The sequence below is a fragment of the Larus michahellis genome, chromosome 18 (assembly GCF_964199755.1).
Source record: "Larus michahellis chromosome 18, bLarMic1.1, whole genome shotgun sequence".
Lineage (NCBI taxonomy): Eukaryota > Metazoa > Chordata > Aves > Charadriiformes > Laridae > Larus > Larus michahellis.
In genome coordinates, this window is record NC_133913.1 from 877,658 (window position 1) to 897,821 (window position 20,164).

Sequence of the window (20,164 nt, forward strand, 5' to 3'; positions counted from 1 at the left end):
ACCAAAAATCCAAGCTACAATACATCTGAGAAGCTGAGTAGAAAGGATCTAGAGCTTTACTGATGCTGTGAACGCTGCAACGGCAGGAAATTTGTTGGGTGAAATCCCCATGTGTTCCCAAGCAGTGATCACACCCAAGGCAGCAAAGGAAGGCAAAACCACACAAAGCACCTGCAAAACAAGTCACTGCCAGTTTGCTGTGAGGAAAAATTTATTCCAGACCCTAAATATGTTAAATTGGTTTAACTCTTGGGCAAGACTCACTGACCAGGTATCTTCTAGTTTACTCTTTACAATACTATGTTTTCAGACTATTATGTGAGCTACAGAAATGCAGAGAACGCGCGAGATGACCCTTTTCTCTGCAGTTGCATGAGCATTTCTTCCTCTGAGATTTGCATTGATCAGGTTTTATTGATCTTTCTGGCATATCTGAAGGCAGTTTCTTCCATCTAAGGGACCTAATTCATTCCTTTATAAACTCATTTTTAAAGTTAGTCAGTCTCAGCAAGCAGCTGCTTTTTATTTGTAGTCTGTAATGAACTGAGTAGGATTTCTACACAGAAGTGTTTAAATATTTATCCCTAAACACCTCTAGGTGAGAACACGTACACAGATCCATCTACCATACACATCCACCTACATGCGCTGCCATTTCTTGCATACAATCAGAACACTCAAATGTGTCAGGAGCCGTAGGCAGCAGAGATTCACATTTTGCTCCCAAAGGAGACTCAGTTTTCTAAATCCTGACTCATGAAAACATTAGCAGATGTGATGGGGAAGACTACTGCAATGTAGACGCTTTTTTGCTAAGCAGTCTCCTGTGTGAGGCCCTCTGAACTGCAGCAACATTTCCTGTGCTTTAAGACCTTTGCATCTGCTGAAGAGCTAATTCTTGCACATATTGTCCTAAAATCACCGCCGCAGCGGTGTTGTCAGTGTGGGTGAGCGCCCACAACTGAGCACAAGGCAAAGGGGGAAGGAGAGAAGAGGAGTGAACTTACTCAGAGTAGGAAACCCACGAGGTCTGGATTGGTAATGGCAGACGGGGATTCTCTCTCCAGGTTGTTCTGAAATTACATGTGCGTGCAGAGCACAGCCAAGTGACAAATCAGAAGTGGTGGTGTGTTTCTTTTCCCAGATCCGGAGAGCAATTGAGCCTCCCTAAGCAGGAGAGAAAACACACTGTCTTCTCTTCCTTGTGACTAAACCCCAAATGGCAGCTGCCACTTCAGCATTACCACGCGGAGAGACGTTACACAGAAAAGAGTGGAACGTTACTTCTCTGGTAAATCAGCTGCATACGCTAAACATGTTCATGGTCACGGTATCATCACTTCTCCTTTAAAGCCATCCCTTCCTGACAAGTGTTAGTTCTGTGTGAGTTATTGAGGTGGTGTGCCCATGCATAAAAGTGCTTATTTCAACTAAAAAGTCCCAAAAGAACTTTGCAGCTGCTCTGTGTGGCTGTGGGTGTTCCTCTTTCACTCCACTGTCTCCAGTGGAGACAATGCACTAGAATTGCAGGCACACACCCAAACCCCAAAAACGCAAAGCACTGTGCTTCATCTCATACCTGTTCTTTACCTGATTTGTACTGATCAACTAAAAGCATAACAGAGTCTTTCCCTTGTTTCACCCACATGTCTCAGAAAGTGGGTCACAAAGCATATTAGCAGCTGACAGCATGTGGAGGAGTATCTCGCTCCTCGATTTCCATCATTCTGAGTATAGCTCTTATATCACATATGTGAGATAAGCCTGAAACATACAGATTGAGTGAACGAAGCAAGAAGCTCAGGGCAAATCTGGAAGCTGCTCCAGGTTTCCTTTATCCAAGCCACCCAGCAGCTAAACCTTTATTCCACCCAGGTGATGCATCCAGAGAATCTGATTCTGCAATGATTTGGAAATACACTCAGCCTCACGACGTGGCACTGTCCCACTGAAGCCAGCAGCACTGTACTGGAGCATTTGTGTATTTTTGGAGGCTGGGACCCCAATGCATGCTGCTTTTTTTTTCTTTTCCCCTACAGATCTTGCTTTGCCAGCTTGTGATAATTGCTGTGGCAGGCTGGCTTGTCCAGAGCAGGAGGATAGCAAAGCAGTGAGAGAAGCAGTTTTCGGGGGCCGCCTTGGAGAGTTCAACGTGGCTCTGCCTATCGCATTATGACAAAACTTAGTGCCCAGCCCTGGCTCTCCACTCTCAGGAGTTGTGCCCCACTGAAAGTAGCGGGCACTAACTTTCATGGAGTGATGTAGTTTTGCATTTGCTATCAACACAGACGTATTGCATCCTTTTTGTGCCATCTCCAACATTTGCTATGTTGGGAAAACATAATTAAAGAACACATGCCAGGTATAAAATACTAGAAAAGTAAAATTGGCAACCATGTTCGGAATAACCTTTTCTATGAGCTATAATAATAAATATTTTTTTGATACCAGGATATTGCAAAGTAAGGACTGGATCCCATAGACTTAACCTATGGGAAATCTTTAACTGGTCTTTGGAATCATTGATGAGCTTCCGATAAAGGCTCCGGATAAAGACTCCCATAAAGTCTTTGTATTTGTCAAGCCTAAAATTTGGGACTGCAAGAATGAAAAATAATAGTGGTATCCTCACAGTCAGCTTGTGCTAATTCATTTATATAGAAGAGCGGAGCAGATGCAGGGCTGTGGGTTAATCTAATGCAATGCCATTTTTGTTTTGTAGAGCGCAGTTTGCATTTATTGCCTGTCATAAAGCAAGTTAAAGTGCGCAACCCTGTTATTTCTCTGGGCAAGACATAGAAATATGAACGGCTATTACAATCTAGCCCCCTTCCTACACAGGATGCAGGAAGAGGGGAAGTTTTGTTGCAGAACAGCCAAGCACCATTCTCTTCCCCTGCACATTAAAGGAAGGAGCCTGCCTTTGCCTGGAATAACTCCAATCCCCACCTCCTGTAGCACTAGGAAGCGGCACAGGAGGTTAAATCAATGGCTCGTGGCTCTGCTCTGCCAGCAGGTGCCCTGAATTGTGTGATAATGAAGGAGATGCATGCCTAAGTGCCACCAGATTAAAACGCTAATGCAGAAGCATAGGTTCAGCTGTGCTGTTGCTGGGGTCGGGCACTTCTACAGCCTGTTGGCTGGAGCTCTGGCTCTCCAGAGCTTGGAGGTGCTTGGTGGCCAGGGGAGCTGGGCATCCTGGCTGCTGGTGAGGAGGTAGGTTGGTCTGGCCGGGTCTGTACCGGGAGGAAGCATCTGAGCAGAGCCTCAGAGTGGTTCCTCCTACCTTTTTTTTGGGTGTCCCCGCCCCCCCTCCTTCCTTTCTCTCTCTGTCCCTGCCCCTGCGGGACAGGAGCAGCAGCAGCAAGTTTGACTCCTGTGGAAAGGAGATGGCAGGTATCATGATCCCAGAGGAGATTCAGAGGCTCCTGGAAGGTAACCACATGTTCCTCTTTGCTCCCCTTGTGCTTAATGGGGGAAGTCTGCTGTGGTTGCAAGGGAAGAAGCTGAAAAGCTTTTTATACCTCACTGTGCTGAGCCGGAGAGGGGAGTGGAAGGACTGTGGGAGCTATTTCTTCAGGGCTGGTGGTTTTGGGATCCTCAGGTTATGTATGCCTTTCTTGTCCCTAACCCCAGCGAGAGCGTAGGGGATGTAGCTGCCTGTCCTGGTGTTTTTGGGGCTGTCCTCATGTTGCTCAGGAGCTGGCAGGTGGGTCCATGCCTGTGCTATGGGTGGGAGAAGCTCTCTGGTGGCCCCAGAGCCTGTGTAAGGGGAAGAGAGTGTAGGCAAGATTGAGGGGTGTCTTCTGGCACGGTCAAAAGATGTTTCCACTGAGTGCTTTTGGTTAAGGAATTGAGGCAGCCCTGGTGAGCATCACTAGGGTGAGACAAGGGCACAGATGCAAAGGGTAGAAGAAGCTTGTGTGCTGCAGTGAGCCCTCTCAGCAGGCTTTTGTTGTGGTTGTGTAGTGGTGTCTCCTGGCTCTAGATGTTGTGCAAGTGTTGTATGTCACACTGGGGATGCCATGAGCAAGCTCAGTGGGGGTGCAACCTCAGGAAAGCTTCAACCCTGTTGAAAAAGGGGGTACAGCTGAGAGCAGTGCTGGCTTCCAGTCCCACTTCTGCTTGATAATTTGAATGTGACCTCCTGAGGTCTCAGCTTCTGAGCGAATGAGCTGTGCTGAGAGCTGGCAGCATTTACTTCTGTGTGTAAGATGGCAGGTGGGAGGCTTATGAAGCTGTTCTTCATGGATTTCTTCACAAACTTGAACTGCAACACCTGCAGTCATTGACGAGGTGGGTCAGCCAAGCGGAAGCCATGCTAAACTCTTCTATTGAGAGATGCTTCACAAACACCAGCAAGTTCTGTATGGCCCTTTGCAGCCACTGCTGACCCTACGGTGTGGTAACAAAGGCTTGGTGGGAGCGGTGGTGTGCAGAGGTGACCACGTTACAACCTGCCCATAAATAAAACTGCAGCAGCCGTGTCAGCCTGGTGCCGAACAACACGCGCACGTGTTACTGACACATCCTGCCATCACGGATGGGGGTGGGTTGGGGGGAAGGAGTCGTTAGCATCTCATGTTTGGGGCTGGCCCCGCTGCTGCAAGGCTCGGTGACCTTTCGTTTCCTGCTGCGACGGCTCCTGGCAGCACCGAGTGCTTGCCCCGTCCTGTCCCCTCTGAGACGTGGGATAACTTCCAGTCCTGGGATCTGTCAGTCCGAGAGAAGGAGTGTGCAGGCTCCAAGCCCATCAAAGCTCACTTCCAAATGCTTTGTGTCTTCCCCCAGATGTAGGTGTAAATTTTCTCCTCTGCTTTTTAATCATGGGGGCTTCAGTGAAGTTCACCCTTTCACATTTTTGATGTGCAGCACTTTATTGTTCAGTGCTGACACTTTTGTAAACAACTCATTTCTGCACCTGCCACCTTCCTTTAACTTAGATTATTTTCTTGTTAGCTGACTGTTTTTAATTGAAGGCTTCAGATCTCCTTCTAAAGCACAGCCTTTGTTTGCTGACAAGTGTAGCAGGCTATGAATGGAGATTAATTGCATGTCACATACCTCTGTATCAAACTTGCTGTGTCTTAACAATCTATATGGTTTTGAGGCCTTCCAGTGGCTGAGGAGGCTTCTAGCTACGCAGGCTGGAAATGAAGGAGCTTAACCTATTAGAGTGTTTGCAAACTGCATTACTGTAAGCATTACTGTATTTAAAATAAAAATTACAAATAGAGGAGGAAACATGTACTGATGTACAGGCAATAAGATCTGCTTCCTTACATGAAAGCCTGGTCCGTAGTGCAGCGCTGTTTAAGTGATGCCCAGAAGTCAATGGCTTGTGAGTAACGGTTGTGTTATCGCAGAAGACATCTCTGAGGTTGCAGCGGTTGAAAGCCGACACAATATGGCTATTCTCTCTACATTGTGATCCTGCAACACTTATGCTTTTTATTTTCTGTTAATGAGTAGATGTGGTTGCAACAACTATATTTCTTTAAATTCTACCTTGCAAATCAGCAATCCAAGTTTCATTAACTCCATGTTGTCAGTTAATGGTGCAGTTTCACTTTTGGCTCAGACAGGTCCCTGTTAAAACTACTTTTGCTTAAAGGTATTTCATGTCTGTTTAGCACAAACTTCTTCTGCAGGCTGAAACAGTGGTTCTAAAAAGTGTGATATATCTCTGACAAACCCGGCGTGTCTGCTTTCGTGTGGAGAGGCAAAGGCAGCCTGGTTATCTTCCCCTCGCCTGCCTTGCTCCAGCTGCCTCATTTCAGGCAGTGGGGCTGGAAAGCCAGTTTCTTGCTGGAGTTTGGGCAGCAGGAGGGGGGGGGCGCAGGTGCTGCAGTGGGAGGCTGAGACTGCACCTGCACAGCCTAACAAAGCTGTTAGCTGCTAATTGCAAGGCAGGCAGCCTCGACGCTGTTTTAAAAATAAACAATAAAATGCTCTGTTTTGTGAGGGCTAATAAGCCACAGCCAGCATTGACGTAGCACCATGAGTAGCTCTGGAATTTAAGTATTAGGGAATTCTGGATTGAGACTTGGAAGCTGAAAATCTGGGAAGCTGTTCTCAGTTCCCCCATTGTCCCTTGCGTAGTGGAGAATGTCCCATTTGGCCCATTGCGGGAGGATGGATGAAGATTGCTTCAGATCTCAAGGTTTTCCCTGACTCAGCCCCACAAAGGCAGGAAGGCTCATCTGAAAAATGTTGTTTCACAATTAAACCATCCTTTCTTGAGCTTGCAGAAAAGTCAAGAAATACTGTGTGTGATAGTTCACGGCTTTCATTTTGACAAGTGGGACAGGAGATGATACAACAGGCCTTCCAAATCCCTGTCTGCCTTGGGACATGTCCTGGGAATATTAATGCAGCCTTAGGGAAGCTCAAGGTACCTGCACCCTGTGTTGATAGGTGTCCTAAACTTTTTTTAAACTAATTTTTCCCAGCCAGCTGGGGTGATAAACTGCAGGAGGGATTGTGTGAAGCATCAAAGAAGTATTGGAGCGGGGTGGTTGGCTCAGCATTATCTTGCATGGCTAAAACATCGTGATTCTGCGGGGCTGGTTCCCCTGCACATGGAGGGCAGGATTTCTGCTGGCAGCCTTCTGATGGCAGAGGAGTAGACATGAGCAAAAAAAAAAAAAGTGAGTGTGTGTGCATGGGGAGAATACGCATGGCATCTTAATACCTTTCAGCTCTGCTCATTGAGTGCTGATTAACTCCTAGAATTTAGTGCTGCCATTAAAAGGTTATTTACTACCTGGACTTCAGTGGCTGTGACATAATTCTCATGATGCTGTGCATCTCCTGCAGGATTAATGTGGATAACTGCAATTGCCTCTAGAAACTCCCCTGAAACACTTGATGAAATCTCAACTATTTTTTTTCCCCCTCTTACCTTTTTAGCTGCAGGAAATGAAAAGGAGAGTCCTGTAAACTTTCAGAGTGGATCGCAGAGAGCAATCTATAAACATCAAGAATATAATGTTACCGACAAGCAGTAAAACTAACATTAGGGTGATTTACTCTAGAGCTGCTTACATATTGCTCTTCCTGATCCACTTTGAGAGTTTATGGTTAGGCTTTCTTTTTCATTTCCTGGCGCTATAAACATAGTGGCTGGCTCTGAAAGGGGCTCTGCCTGGTTTGCAGAAGTGACCCCAGTTCTACTATAACTTATCCAGCAGCTGATCTGTGCTGACATCCCAGTAAGTAAATACCGTATTAGAGCTAATCGCATACTCATGGAGCTAATCTGCGCTTAAAAATGACAGAGGGATCCAGCTGATATTTGCACAAGTTCTGGGAGCAGTTTGTTTTTCTTGCTGCTTCTTTCACTGTGGAAATACAGCCTGTACATGGTTTCTCTTGCTGACCCATTTCTACTCTGCTGTTTTTATGCTGGTTTGTATATAATAAATTGTCCCCTTAGCGTCATCTGTTCTTAAGCAGTAAGCTCCTCGGAGCAAGATATATCCTTTGTGCTTAGATATATGTACTTGGGTACTTTCTGTGTAATTCGTAAGTGGTGTAAGCCTCAGCATTGTTAGGCTTGTCGTAAGCTGGTACTGTATCTTAGATGTACAATTAAAACTGCATAGAGATGTGCTCAAAATGAAACTGAGCTTAAGGACTGCAGGATTGGCCTGGGACTTAAAAAGCTTCACTCAGCTGCTCTGGCGAAGCCTTTGTGTTAGCCCAGGCAGGCCACCGAGGCCTAAATTACTAGCAGTGAATTGTTATTAATAGGCATTTTGGCCGGACACCTCTGTGCTCCTGGAGCTCCCAAAACCGCCGCTGGATGTAAGTGTGGGTTTGAGAGCGATGCTGTGAATTAGCGTTACTGCCCATCTGCTGGCATACGGCAACTGTTCATCCCCGCACCAGAGGGGCTGTGCTCGGACGCTTAGCTATCTCCGCTGTGTTCAGGCTTCAGCTCGGTGTCTTGGCGATGAAGTGGCTGCAGGTACGAGGCATGGCTGGCTCAGACCTGGTTCTTGTGGGTCAGGAGCACTCCTGGTAGGAGGAAAGGCAGGGAGATAGAGAAAGGAGCTAGTGGGGACCTGGAGGAGGCTGTGTTTGCCTGAAATGTGCTTATTAGTGAGTGCTCCCATGGAAACTGGTGCTTTCAGCTGAACAAATCCAGAAAGGAGAACTGGAGTGTTATGGAGACAAGTGCACCTGGATTCATTCCTCCTTCCCAGGCTGCTGTGGGCAGAGTTGGGTCTCCCTCGTCCTGCCCTTCTGTCCCTTTGAAGAGGAGGTAGGAAGAGGGCTCTGTTCCTGGGGGATGCCCAAGCACCAGCTTTGTTCCCCTCTGTGTCCCTCCTTAAGCCCTTCAATTTAAAAATCTCCTTTCCCCCTCCTCCCCCCTAAGCTCTAAGCCTTTCTTGAGTGTGTCTTGAGCAGACAACAGAAAGAAATGAGGGCTCGTGACTAACAGAAAAAGGTATTAATTTCTCTTGTGGCATTTTGATCTTGAGATGTGCTTGCAGGTGGAGGAGCTGTTTTTAAGGAGCTGTGCAGGTTCCTGGGGTGTGCTAAACAGTGCTGGCTGTTGTACTGGCAGCTGAAGCATAAGGAGCTGAAAGTCTTGCAAGCAAGATATTAAACTGCCATTAGTGTCACAGTATGGGGTGTGAGTTAAAGGTTGGAGAGGCCTGTGGATGCACACCACCATAGCTTTGAAGCCAATCTTTTCTGTGCTAGGGGCAACTAGCAGTAATGCTGCTGAAGTACAAGGGTGATATTCTCCTATCCAGAGCAGGTGTGATTGGAACTGTTCTGGTTTCAATGAGATTTTGTTTTTGAGGTTTCTGTAAAGAACATAAATATTTATGCAAATAGAAAACGCTTAATCCTTTTCTATTCCAGTTCAGGTTAAATTTTGGTGTGTAGATGTCATTTCCAGGTGCGAGAGAACCATATTTACTTTTGTTTAGCTGTCTCTGAGCAAGCACAGGGTGTAGTATTTCAGCGATAACCTTGCGGGAGAACCCATGTGGTGATACAAGTGCACAACCGACCTGTTGTTCAGGGCTTGTCCTCTGCGGAGGTCTCCCTTGTGAAAACCACAGGTCAGGGTTTTCTTCAAGTGCCAATGGATATCTTGCACTGGTGTTTTCAAAGAGCTTTGGATCCTCCTCTGAACAGGATAACTGCTTCTGTGTCCTTACTTAATGCTGAAAGCCTTTCACAGCAGCAGATTTTTAGGGTTTGGGGCAGCAGAGAGCCAGGTGGAGTTGTACTTTAGTCCAATAGACTTATTGATGTTTCACCTCCCTCTTCCTTTTTTCTACTTGGTGGTTTCTTTGCAGTTGTGTATTTGCCTTGTACCATTGCAGCTAGAGAGCAGCTCTGTAATCGCGTGCGATATTTAGACCACCTTCTATCCGCAATCAGTTCAATGTCCTAACTTTTCCAAATGAAGTTTTCAGACTTGTGTCTCTAGATCAGACTGCTTGGTGTGGTGCTTCCCAGTGCACAGCCAGGTTTGGGTTTCTTGGCCAAGAACAGGTTAGGTTTTAATCTGTAATTCTCTTGTTTTCCCCAGATGTTGAATTTTACCTGGCGGATGGACTGCAGAATGAAAACTTGACTGCTAAAGCAAGGGAGCAGAGGGATGCAATTCTCTTTGGCTTCCAGCAAGTCAAAGCCAGGTTTGTGTTGTCTGTGTCACTTTATAATGAAAGTGCTTCAGAAAAGTGTGATGCCTTGGGGTACCGCGTTTGACTAGCTGGACCATGCTTTGGAAGTTAATGGGCGTTTGGGGATTGGTATAATGTGAGAGTACACACACACTGGTTTGTACGCTCAACTAGGTATATAGTTGTCTGCAAAGCTGTTATTATCTCTGTTTGGAATTTGGTTTGGTTTTTTTAAGGTAAAAAAAAATAAATAGTATGCCTTGGACTGTGTCTGTACAGCTTTTTGTATGTGGGTCTCTGATCCTGTCCTGTTCTTCCTTCTCCCTTGTGCTACAGAGGGTTTTGGGGGGGGGGGGGGGGGGAAAGGCCATCACTGATATTTGAGCACGTGGGTAAATCAATACAGTGAGCAAAGATTCATGCTGCCAAAAGCATCTATTTCACGAGTGGCTTCTGAACTCAAATATGCATCGCCTGGACTTTGATGCAATGAAGAGGAGGACTTCTTGAGTTAAGACTTGGGTCCAAACTGGATTCCAAAATTTCATGTCCTTGTGACTGTTCAAGTCCCGTGTGAGAACATGAGCTGCATCACTGAGATAAGCGAGTGAAGCAAACAAGGGTTGTTCTGTTGTGCTATATGAGGGAAAATCAAGGAATGTAAGCCTACAGCAACTTCTTTTCTGTTTAAATAAAACTTTCAGCCTAAGCTGCATTATATTTTTTGCTAGAAATGTGATCCAGAGCTTGCTGTTAATGCTCTAGTTATAAGATATGAGTTGTGTCACTCGAAGTGAAGACCTGACAATAAAACTCAGGGTGGCTGACTGATCTAAGCATCCAGTTTAAATAAAACTGCTGTCGAGTCCCTGAGAAGAGGAGAATTTTATCCTTCGGAAGGGCACAGCCAGACTCTATTCCCTGCAGTCCCACTGAAGAACTTTGCAAGATGCCCTGCTGTATCTTAATCGATCTTTCCTGCTGGCTAATTAAGCATCGGTTTTACTCAGCAACACGGGACTGTGTAATTATCAGCCTGGGTTGCCCTGAATAATTGAAACAAGCTGAACGCAGAAGATGGAAGCCTTTGGAAAATGGGGCTGTAGCATATCTAATGGAAGAATGGTGTGTGTGTGTGGCAGCGTCCTGTAATACTGCGGAAGAAAGGGCTTGATTCCATGTTTGTAACAGATTGGAGTGCTTTCTCTGAAAAATTCCTGCTTGTTGGCGGGTATTGATCTTGGATGGAAGGAGTTAAGTAAGCAGAATTCTGAATGTGAAGTATTTGGACATCAAGACAAGCTTTTTTCATCTGTCTCAGGAGCATGCAACTTTAAAAGTGACAACTCTTTATTTTCATATAACACAACTCTAGGTTTGTTTTTAATGAATTAAAAATAGCATAGAACTTGGTAGATGTGTGAGGCACTTGGCAAACTTGGAAATACTGGGTTCTTCTGCCTTCCTGAAGTCAGCGGTCTGTCTCTGCGTGCTGTTAGAGTTGTGAAGGGTGCTTGAGCAGCGGGGAAAGATGCTGCTATGACCATCATCCTGTGGACCTCCGGCTTCCCAGAGGTCGTGTGTGGTTTTGGTGACTTGCTCAAGAAGGAGGAGCCTTTCAGGTCCTGGGGCAAACACCGATGCTGTAATGCAGCACTCAGCCTTGGCTCTTAGCTCTTTCTCAGCCTAAGACTACAATTTGGGATAAAGCTTTTAGAACAAAGTCATCTCAAAAAAGCAGGAGATTCGGTGACGCAGCCTTTGAATCAGGAAGAGAGGCGATGTGCAGGTTCCTCCTGGATGCTCAGGTCCAGCTGTGGGCCTCAGTCCTGTTGCTTATTGAAATAAACTGCAGGTACTTCTGGAGGGGAAAGTGAGACTCTTGAGCAAAGACTACGGGGCACTGCTGATTTCCTGCTTGTGTTTTATTGCTCGGTGGCATTTGAAAGGGTGAGAAGAACAGAGTATACAGATGTCCTTGTTCTGACCCGAGCCATTAACGCAATGATTTGTGGTGGGAGATTACTGTAACGATGACTGTGTCTTTTTATTTGAAAAGATCTAAGCAGGTCTTGCTCATGGGGATGAGGCGCAGGGGTTTGTCTCTTCGGGGAGCTTCCTGTGGCTGCTGCGGCGGGCGTTCAGGAAATCATCAGCTGTCGTCTTCAGGAAGCGCCTGCCTTCCCCGAGCAGCCCCGCTCCCCGCCTTCCACCTCCGCGGGGCCAAAAACAACATGGCGTGTAGGGTTTCATTATTTGGGTTCATAATGGACATAAGTAAACTGCTCAACTACTGGGGAGAGACACAAGTGTCTCTGAAAGGGAAGAGCTTCATCTAGTATGATTATCCTGAGCCAGCCTCAATAACTGTTCCTGTAACTTGGCCGTCAGGTCTTTATATCGCTGCTCTCCCCGTGGCCTCATAACATTCCCCCACCAGGAGGTTCGCTGATGACTATAATGTGAACAAGTGGTTGGGCTTTATGTCTCCATGTGCTACCTGTGAGGATATATTGTTCCCGTCTCGCCGCAAGAAGTGCGGTAGGCAGGGAGGGGATTGTGTTTGCAGGTTATAATTTTTTCCAAGGCAATCCTGGGGTATTTTTGCTTGAGGAGCTGTGTCAGAGGTGGTGCAGGCGGTGGCTGTGGGGAGGCTGTCACCATACGGCTGAGTTATGAGTCCCTGTACCGTTTTACTTTCAGAACTCATTTGGTTATTTAAAGTGCACTGTTGTGTTGAAACACTTCTCTCCTTTCTTTTGTTTTTTTTTTTCCCCCTCCCTACTAACTCAGATCCTATTCCACTTTCTAATATCTTAAATGTAAATCCTGGCCTGGCAATTTTTTTCCTAATCATCTCTTTGGTTTTGTTTATAATCTCTTTTTTTCAATTTCTTTCCCTGATTGCTTTGCATGACATCCAGGAAAACAAGCCACAGAACACAACCAGAGGTTTGGTCCCCAGGAAGCATCTGTGTGAAGGATGAGGGTCTTGCAGCCTGTTACCTGTGTCCTGACTGTAGGCTGAGGACTCTGCTCTAGTCCTGAACAGAGAAACAAAGTGTTTGAAATGGATAAAAATGACTTAAAAAGCAGCTTTGCTTTGGGGAGGATGTGGTGCTGGGGCAGAGTTTTACTTGTCTTCCAGAAGCCCCAAAGGTTGTCAGTTGCTTCTGTTTTAGGTCTGTTGGTGCCAATGTTTTGTTTCAAGTTGTTCCTTGGGAATGTGGCTGCTGTTTCTTGTGTCCTAACAAAGGCGGCTGCAGAGCTAGCAGCAGATGTCCGACACCTGGGATGAATCGGATACATGACTCCGCTCAGGAACACAAGCCCATTCTTGTCCTTTGCCAGGAGCAGTAACCAAAAAAAAAGTCGTCTTGCTGTTAAATGACCTCACCTCAGCATTTCGACATTTCTAGAGCAGTTACAATGGCAGGGGGTGAGGTGGGGAGAATGGGATTTATTTAAAAATATGGAGATAAATAGTTCTTCCACCTCCTTGGAGTCAGCTAGTCATTTAAACTCCCTGTTGGAAGGCAAGTTTGCATTGATGGAAACAAATTCTTAGTATTTTTTTTTTCCCTGAGGCGAAATGTAATAGTACTAAAAGGAGAGCAAGGCAGACCTGTTGTATATCAAAGCAGAAATGAAGAGAAAGGGGCTTAATTAATGTTGAGCTTCTCGCGTACACCCACTAGGAAATCCAAAATAGACACTGAAACTCTACCTTTAATTTGCTCCGCTGTGACTGAAACACCAGTGTGAACCTGAGGCCCAATCCTGCTACTCGTAACTACTACACAGGACCATTTTTTTGACATTCCTTCCAGCAGCAGGAGCTCCAGGGTAGACCAGGCTTTCCATCTCTGACTAGCAAGCCCCAAAACCTCATTTTACTGCCTCGTTGTCTAATTCTTCTTAAAATTTATGGCAATATTCCCAACTCTGCTACTGTGCAATTGGTGAGGAAAAGTCTGCACGTGGTCTTTTAACTCTACAATGAAACTTCTTGCATATCAGGCGTCTCCAGGCGATGTCCTGTCCTGCTAAAGAGCTTGCAGGAGCCATGGTCTTTCCTGGAGCTCTGCGGGTGCTGTGCTGCCACGCTGGTACCTGTGTGCGGTGTCACAAATGCAGGAGCATGTTATCTTCGGAAAGATAAATACAGCTTCTGAGCTTGGAAACTGCTCTCCTTGGTGCAGAGATGCAGGATACAGAGGGGCTCTGAGATGCTCCCAAACCATGGGTATGTGTTTCCATGCTCCGTTTCGATCTGAGCTGCAGAAATATTTGGGTTTTGGGGAGCAAACTTAGGTAACGCCTTCACCTAGTTCCTGCCGAGTGCTTTGACACATCTGGCCCTGGCAGCGTTACTCTTGATAAGAAATCCTGCACTTGCTGCTGGAGCGGAAACGAGATGGTTTGACCCCAAATGGAAGTGTCAGGGTAAAGGCAACACAGCAACTGCCTCTGCTTTGGGCATCCTTGAGGCTGTGCTACAAATCTCAGTAAGCTGTTGTCACATGTGGTTCATGCAGGCTGTCACAAACCAATAAGCTACTGGTTTTATAGGTGTAGCTACTTCAACACCAGGGGAACTCTGCCTAATTATTGGGCTGAACTTGATGTTTTCTCTGGCAAGGTATTAAAGTAAGATTGTAAAACATTCACTAATGGAAATATACCTAAAATTCTGTCTAAACCAGCCTGTTTGGCCTGTTTTAATAAACTTCTAACTGTATTAACTACATCTATTACTTCAATTTTCAACCTTATTTTAAAGTTTTAAGATTGAAATTAAAGAAAATGCAATTTCAGGGTAATTTTGCTTCATTAGTGTAAACGCACTGCCTGTAATTCCTACCAATATTAAACTCATTATGCTGAATAATGTGTGATACCAAGATAAAAAGGAATTTAAGAATGTGACCTGATGGGCAGATAATTGAGCTCAGCACATTAATGCCGGGGCTGGACTATAGCCCTGCCACACTGTCCTTAATTAGGCGAAGTGCTGTTCTCCTCCTTCATGTTCTTCAGAGAGCTGAAATTTATTTGCTCAGCAAGGAAATGATCTTGCTGAGCAGGATTTCATTCACACTTACTTTGGCCATTAAATACAGATTTGTTCTGCAAAAAATAAAAGCAAGTCCCTGTCACTTCAAAAGTACTTAGCACTCTTTGGACTTTTCTAGCCTAAAAATGAGCTCCTCAAGTTGCGTATTTCTTTTTTTAATCTTGGAGCAGGGGAGCTGTGGTCCTGCGCAGGGTGGGGGGAGCACTGGCCTGGGGAGACGTGAGCGTGCGCTGCACCAGCTGGTGTTAATGGAGATCTAAAGCCTCTCACCACCCTGCACCAGTACATCTGCGCCTGGGTGTGTGTGAGCACAGGCATTCCTTTAGTTTTCAACAGCCAAGTTGAATACCGACCGTGGTGATTATTTCTTTTTAAAGTCTGGTAATGTTTCTGTTAGGATGTTCCCAATTTATTCTGTAATCTCGGTAGGGGATTTTTTCCCCCCCCTTCCCCCTCTCCTTTTGGGGACTGCTGAGGAAGGAATTCTCCTGTGCTAAGATACGGCGTGGCAGGGGCACAAATTCAATTCTGCTGTTGTTATATTCTACCTGCTTTTATACCTGGGGTGAATGTGGCCATTCACTCTGCCAGTAATGCAGCTTGGTGCCTTCTGGGTTAGACTCCTTTCAGTAATTTGCATCATTTTCCATTCCAGCTGATAAAATTACCCCTGTTTCCCCATCCATTTCCTTGTGAATGCATTGTTAATCTGAAACCTGAGGACTGTAAATGATTGAAATTGTGTAACCAGAGTCTTTGCGTAGCTGCTGCTGCTGCTTCTCTAACATTTAACCGAGAAATGCATTTGAAGTGGTTTGTAACCGACTCTGCTAATGGTGAGCTCCCCAATCCCATTTTCATCTTTTTTTTTTTTGCTTGAAATCTTGTACAGCATTGATTTTTTTCAAAATTTTTTTTGCAAACATTAAAACCCAACAAATACTGTGCACCAAACAAATTAGGCTGTCTTGAAATATCTAATTTAATAACATCTGTGGTGATATTAGTGTTCTTAATTGGACAGGAAAATACAGGAAATTTGATTGAAACCTGACTTTATTTTATGGTTCCTGCTGAAATTGAGTCTGAGAGGAAAGTGGGGTTTAGACTTCTGTAGACTTTACAGCTGCAGAGAGACCATTATAACCATCAAGTTTGACCCCCTGCATAATACAGACCGTAAGATTTCAGACAGCAATTTTTGCTTCTAGCCCCAAATGGGTCTGGTTTGACTCTGTCAGCTCTGGGATTTGCTGGAAGCAGCAGATGCTGGTCAGCAAACTCAAGTTGTGGATGGGAGGAATGGGTGTGTTAATCATGTGTTTTACTGGATTTCTGTGCGTTGGTGGGATTTCTGACGACACCCCGCCCCGTGCAAAGAGGAGTAGGGGCCTGGGGTTGATCTACTGCTTGAGTTTTGTGTAAAGGTTGTAAATGTAGGAACAAAACCAAATTATCTTGGTGCTCCAAGAAAATAGGAGTCCTGTGCTCCTACCAAAGGGCAAATCTAGACCTAGTGTGGCAGGAATAATACTGACACAGGGGGAATTTCATCCTTGCGTATTCCAGGGCTTAATCTGCCCTTCTTTCTGGATCAAAAAGGGGTATTCTGGGTTTCCCTAGTTTAAATGCTGCTGCTGAGGTGATAGGAGTGTTCAGGTAACTTCTTTGCTAGTAGTCCTGCATCTGCAAGGAATGGACTCCTGCTTGGGCGTACCTGGCAGCATCACGGTGACTGATTTTTCAGTAAAAGCTATGAAAAGCAAACTCTACTCCCTTGAAGGTGAATCCATCATACAGCACAGCTAGGAAGGGTAGGATCTGGCGAACTCCTAAGTGCCTAACTAATGCTCTTGGGGTTGCTTCCAATCTTGCTTCTGCTACAAACCGGTGCAAGGATGAGATCTGTCATCAAGGTTCTGGTGTGTCCTGGAAGCATCCTTCACTTCTGAAGACCAAGCCCTGACTCTGTGGGAGGCAGCAGGAGGCTCTGATCCTTACAGACCAGGCACGGAGAAACATTAGTTCTGGCTCAAGACTGTAAGGACAGTGGGTTCCTGTTGGAAAGGAGGCTTTCTGGCAAACCTGCCTGCTCTGTGACTCAATTTCCCTTTCCAATGTGACAACAGCATTTTCTTCTACTCTTCCTCATGGTAGTTCACTCTCTGAGGTTTGCTTACACAGTTGAGTTGCAACTTTGATTGGGTCCAGTTGGAGACACTGCTACTAGGAGGCTGATGGATTAGAACTGTGATCTGTATGTTTTTCAGGAGCAAAGAACATAAACATTTCCAGAAAAGCAAGCTCAACTGATGTTTGCTTGTTGAGTGTGTAACCTCAAAGGCTACATGATCATGAGAAACAGTTTGTGTTTTGAACAGAACAAATCTGTGGCTTCTTCCTGTCTAGCCCAAAATATGCACCGATGAGGTGAGAGAGGTGGGTGGTTCCTTGCGAACCAGGCAGGGGAAATGCTGATGGGATGTCTTTTGTTAAAGTATTGGCAGCGCAACACTCGTCCTTTGGCTTTGTAATGGAAATCAGATATTTCTGGGTTAGTTCCTCACTTTACATGTTGCATCAAAATTCTCAATAGATTCCTTTGTGAGGTTGTTTGGATGAAGCTAGTTAATGATTTGACACGAGTTCTTCCCCATCTCCCTCCACTTTCTTAAGGTCCGATGTAGACCGGACCTTCCCATTAGGCTGAAACTCCGCTATGCTTTGCCTTAGCTGGTTCTCTTCTTGGGGGATTACACCCGCAGCTGGTGGATAGGAGCGTTTTAAATTAAGTGCTTAAAAGGCATGACCAGATGTATCACCTATTGCCAAACTTTCTAGTTAAAGTGAGTAAGAAGCTCTTAACTCTTGGTGTTTGTGAGATCTAAAAATTCTTTATTAAAGATGAAAATGTCAAACTGATCCCAAGGCAAATAACCTCCAAAATAAAGATGCAGTTGAATGAGGATTAAGCCTATAGTTTCTAACTTATACTGTCTGGCTCAAGGGGGGATGTGTATGGAGCAATTACAATTGGTTTTTTTAATTATTTGCTGGGAGAAATGATTGGGCTATAACTTTCAGGGTAAACCTCCTGCAAAGCTAAAGAACAAGATGTTGTGTAACTGCCTGGTACCCCGAGATCGGGTGCATTAAAGGCGTAATGTACTTGTCAGTTAGTGCTGTCTTAATTGGGAACAAAAATCGGAATTGGCCTCAAGCTCTGTACTTTGGAGAATGGCCCAAGACGATAAACCTGCTTCTCCCAGCTGAGTTCCTCCTCCTCTGCTGCACAGAAACGTGAGTTATTCTGAATCTGTAAGCATGCATGTGACAGGGCTATAGATACATTTGAACTAGTCTTATTTGCTACTCAGGTTGTTGCAGCAAAAATGGGCATTTTGCCCAAGTAATTGCATTTCTCGGGTAATGCAGGAACAAAAAAATATTCTGGCCACCTCTGAAATTGTGAAAATATAATAACTTGCTTATTAACTAAGGCTGAGGTTACCTGCAGGAAGGGGTAGAGGAAACACTGATGCTGAAATTCATCCTCCCCCCGCCCCCTTCGACATGTACAAAACACCAGGGGGAAAGAAAGAAAACCTCTAAGCGAACATACTGAAAATACTGTGGCATCGTATGCGGGTGCCTTTTAAGCTCTCAAGATAAGTAATTTATTCAAGATTTTCATACAGTCAGTGGCAGATGAAGGAATTAGATCATTACTCTTTCATCTTCCATAAGAACAAGACCATCTTCCCCCCACTCCCGATTAGATTTTTAAACTAACTTCCATTCTCTGCTTAAGCCTTTCCAGAGTGAAAATGATCAAAGCATGAGATTAAAGACACATCCTGATCTGATGAGATTAGAATTTTTGACTGTTTCCTTATGCTTAAAAAAAAAAAAAAAAGCAAAGCATCTTTTTGGTATTTCCCCCCCCTTAAATTTGATCAGAGTGAAGCTAACATGAGCTTGCTGGTCCAGTAGGAAATGGAACTCAATTTTACATTTTTTTAAACCATTTTACTGTATTAAAAATGACAGAGGTTAGAAACAAAGCTCTTATACTTTTATTGAACTGGAATTAGAAGTGACAGAAAATCATTTTGGTCCTAGTGCAGTAAATGTTATCACTAAAACATGTTCAGGGGAGATTAGGACAGTCTCTCAAGCACAAGAGACAAAAGTTCACAAAACAAGAAGTCATTTTACTGTCCTGTCTCACAGTCCTTGTCCGTTCAGGAGACAAAAGTATTTCAGCTCTCGGGGATGCGGGGCCTGGGGGCTGGAGGAGATGCAGGTACCTCTTGCAGAGCAGAGGCTCAGCCCAGGAAGGTTTCTCAAAGCAAATGTTGCATAATGTTTGAATTCTCAAAGCGAATGTTGAGTAACTATTGATGATTGGAAGCAAAAGGATGGAGCTGCTGCAGGGGTTCCCCTGACCTTGGGCAGGTCGTGTCACTTCTCTGGGCTTGAGAGATAAGGCGGAGCTGCCAAAGGATGGCTAGGAAAGAGCTTGTTGTAAAAATGGGGGACCACTGCCAGGAGCATCCCAAGGCCCAGAGGAATTTGCAGCCCTTTCTCACTACAAAGCACTGTGGTGTGGCTCTTTCAATATCATACAGCTGTTATTTATCACTGAACCCATTCTCCCAGGAAAGTTTCTTCTGTCTGTGCACATTTTTTATTTTTTTTATGTCCAAAGCAAACAAGTCAAATAAATATTGTGCCCTTAATCAGAATTCTGTTGTTGTTTTCTAATTAATCTGTGTCAGTAGCTTGAATGTTTGTGTTAAATCATTTTCTTCATGAAAGCTTTTAATGAGGAAACAAATTGATTTGATTTTTACATACTGGATTCTTGCCACTAATGCCTATAGACCACCCCTTTGTTACACGTCTTGCCGTGAATGGGTCACTTTGTGGTTTATCCCCCAGTCCTCGATCTGTTTCCAAAACATGTCAGTGCTGTTCCCTTATTAAAATAACTCTGATGTCAACCCAAGATGCACTCAAAGCGTGAGAAATTAAGAAATTGTGAAGGATTTTGTCTGGCATGGCCAGAATTGGGCAGTGTGTGTACTGCCCTCTGCGCTGCTGCGAGGGAAGGGGTGAGATGAGGCAAAGAAAAGAGTCACAGAGTAGAATCATATAATACCTTGGGTTGGAAGGGACCTTTACAGGCCTTTAATTAAGGCTGCAAAGCAAAAGGTCACGTAAACCATTGCTTTTGGTGTGAGAGACCTGTTCTAATGGAAGGAAGTTGGGAGCCTTTGGAACTGCTGAAGAGGAGGAGAAGTGGAGGAGGTTCCCTGGGTAGCAGAGGATGTCGCAGGGGCCAGTTGCATCTGTAGGACTTGCAATTCCTCTTGAAGCTTCTTGTACAAAACGTGCGTGGTGACCATTTGCTGAGTTCCTGGCGGCACTT

General features: G+C 45.1%; 1 protein-coding gene across 1 annotated transcript in view; it reads left to right on the forward strand.

Moving 5' to 3' along the window:
• Positions 1–3,329: 3,329 nt before the first annotated feature.
• SKAP1 (src kinase associated phosphoprotein 1) overlaps positions 3,330–20,164 on the forward strand; it is a 156,417-nt gene continuing 139,582 nt past the window's right edge. The window contains exons 1-2 of the mRNA XM_074562154.1: positions 3,330–3,435; positions 9,560–9,665. Coding sequence (XP_074418255.1) covers positions 3,390–3,435; positions 9,560–9,665 — 152 coding nt within the window. The 5' untranslated portion in view covers positions 3,330–3,389. The remainder of the gene's footprint in view (positions 3,436–9,559; positions 9,666–20,164) is intronic.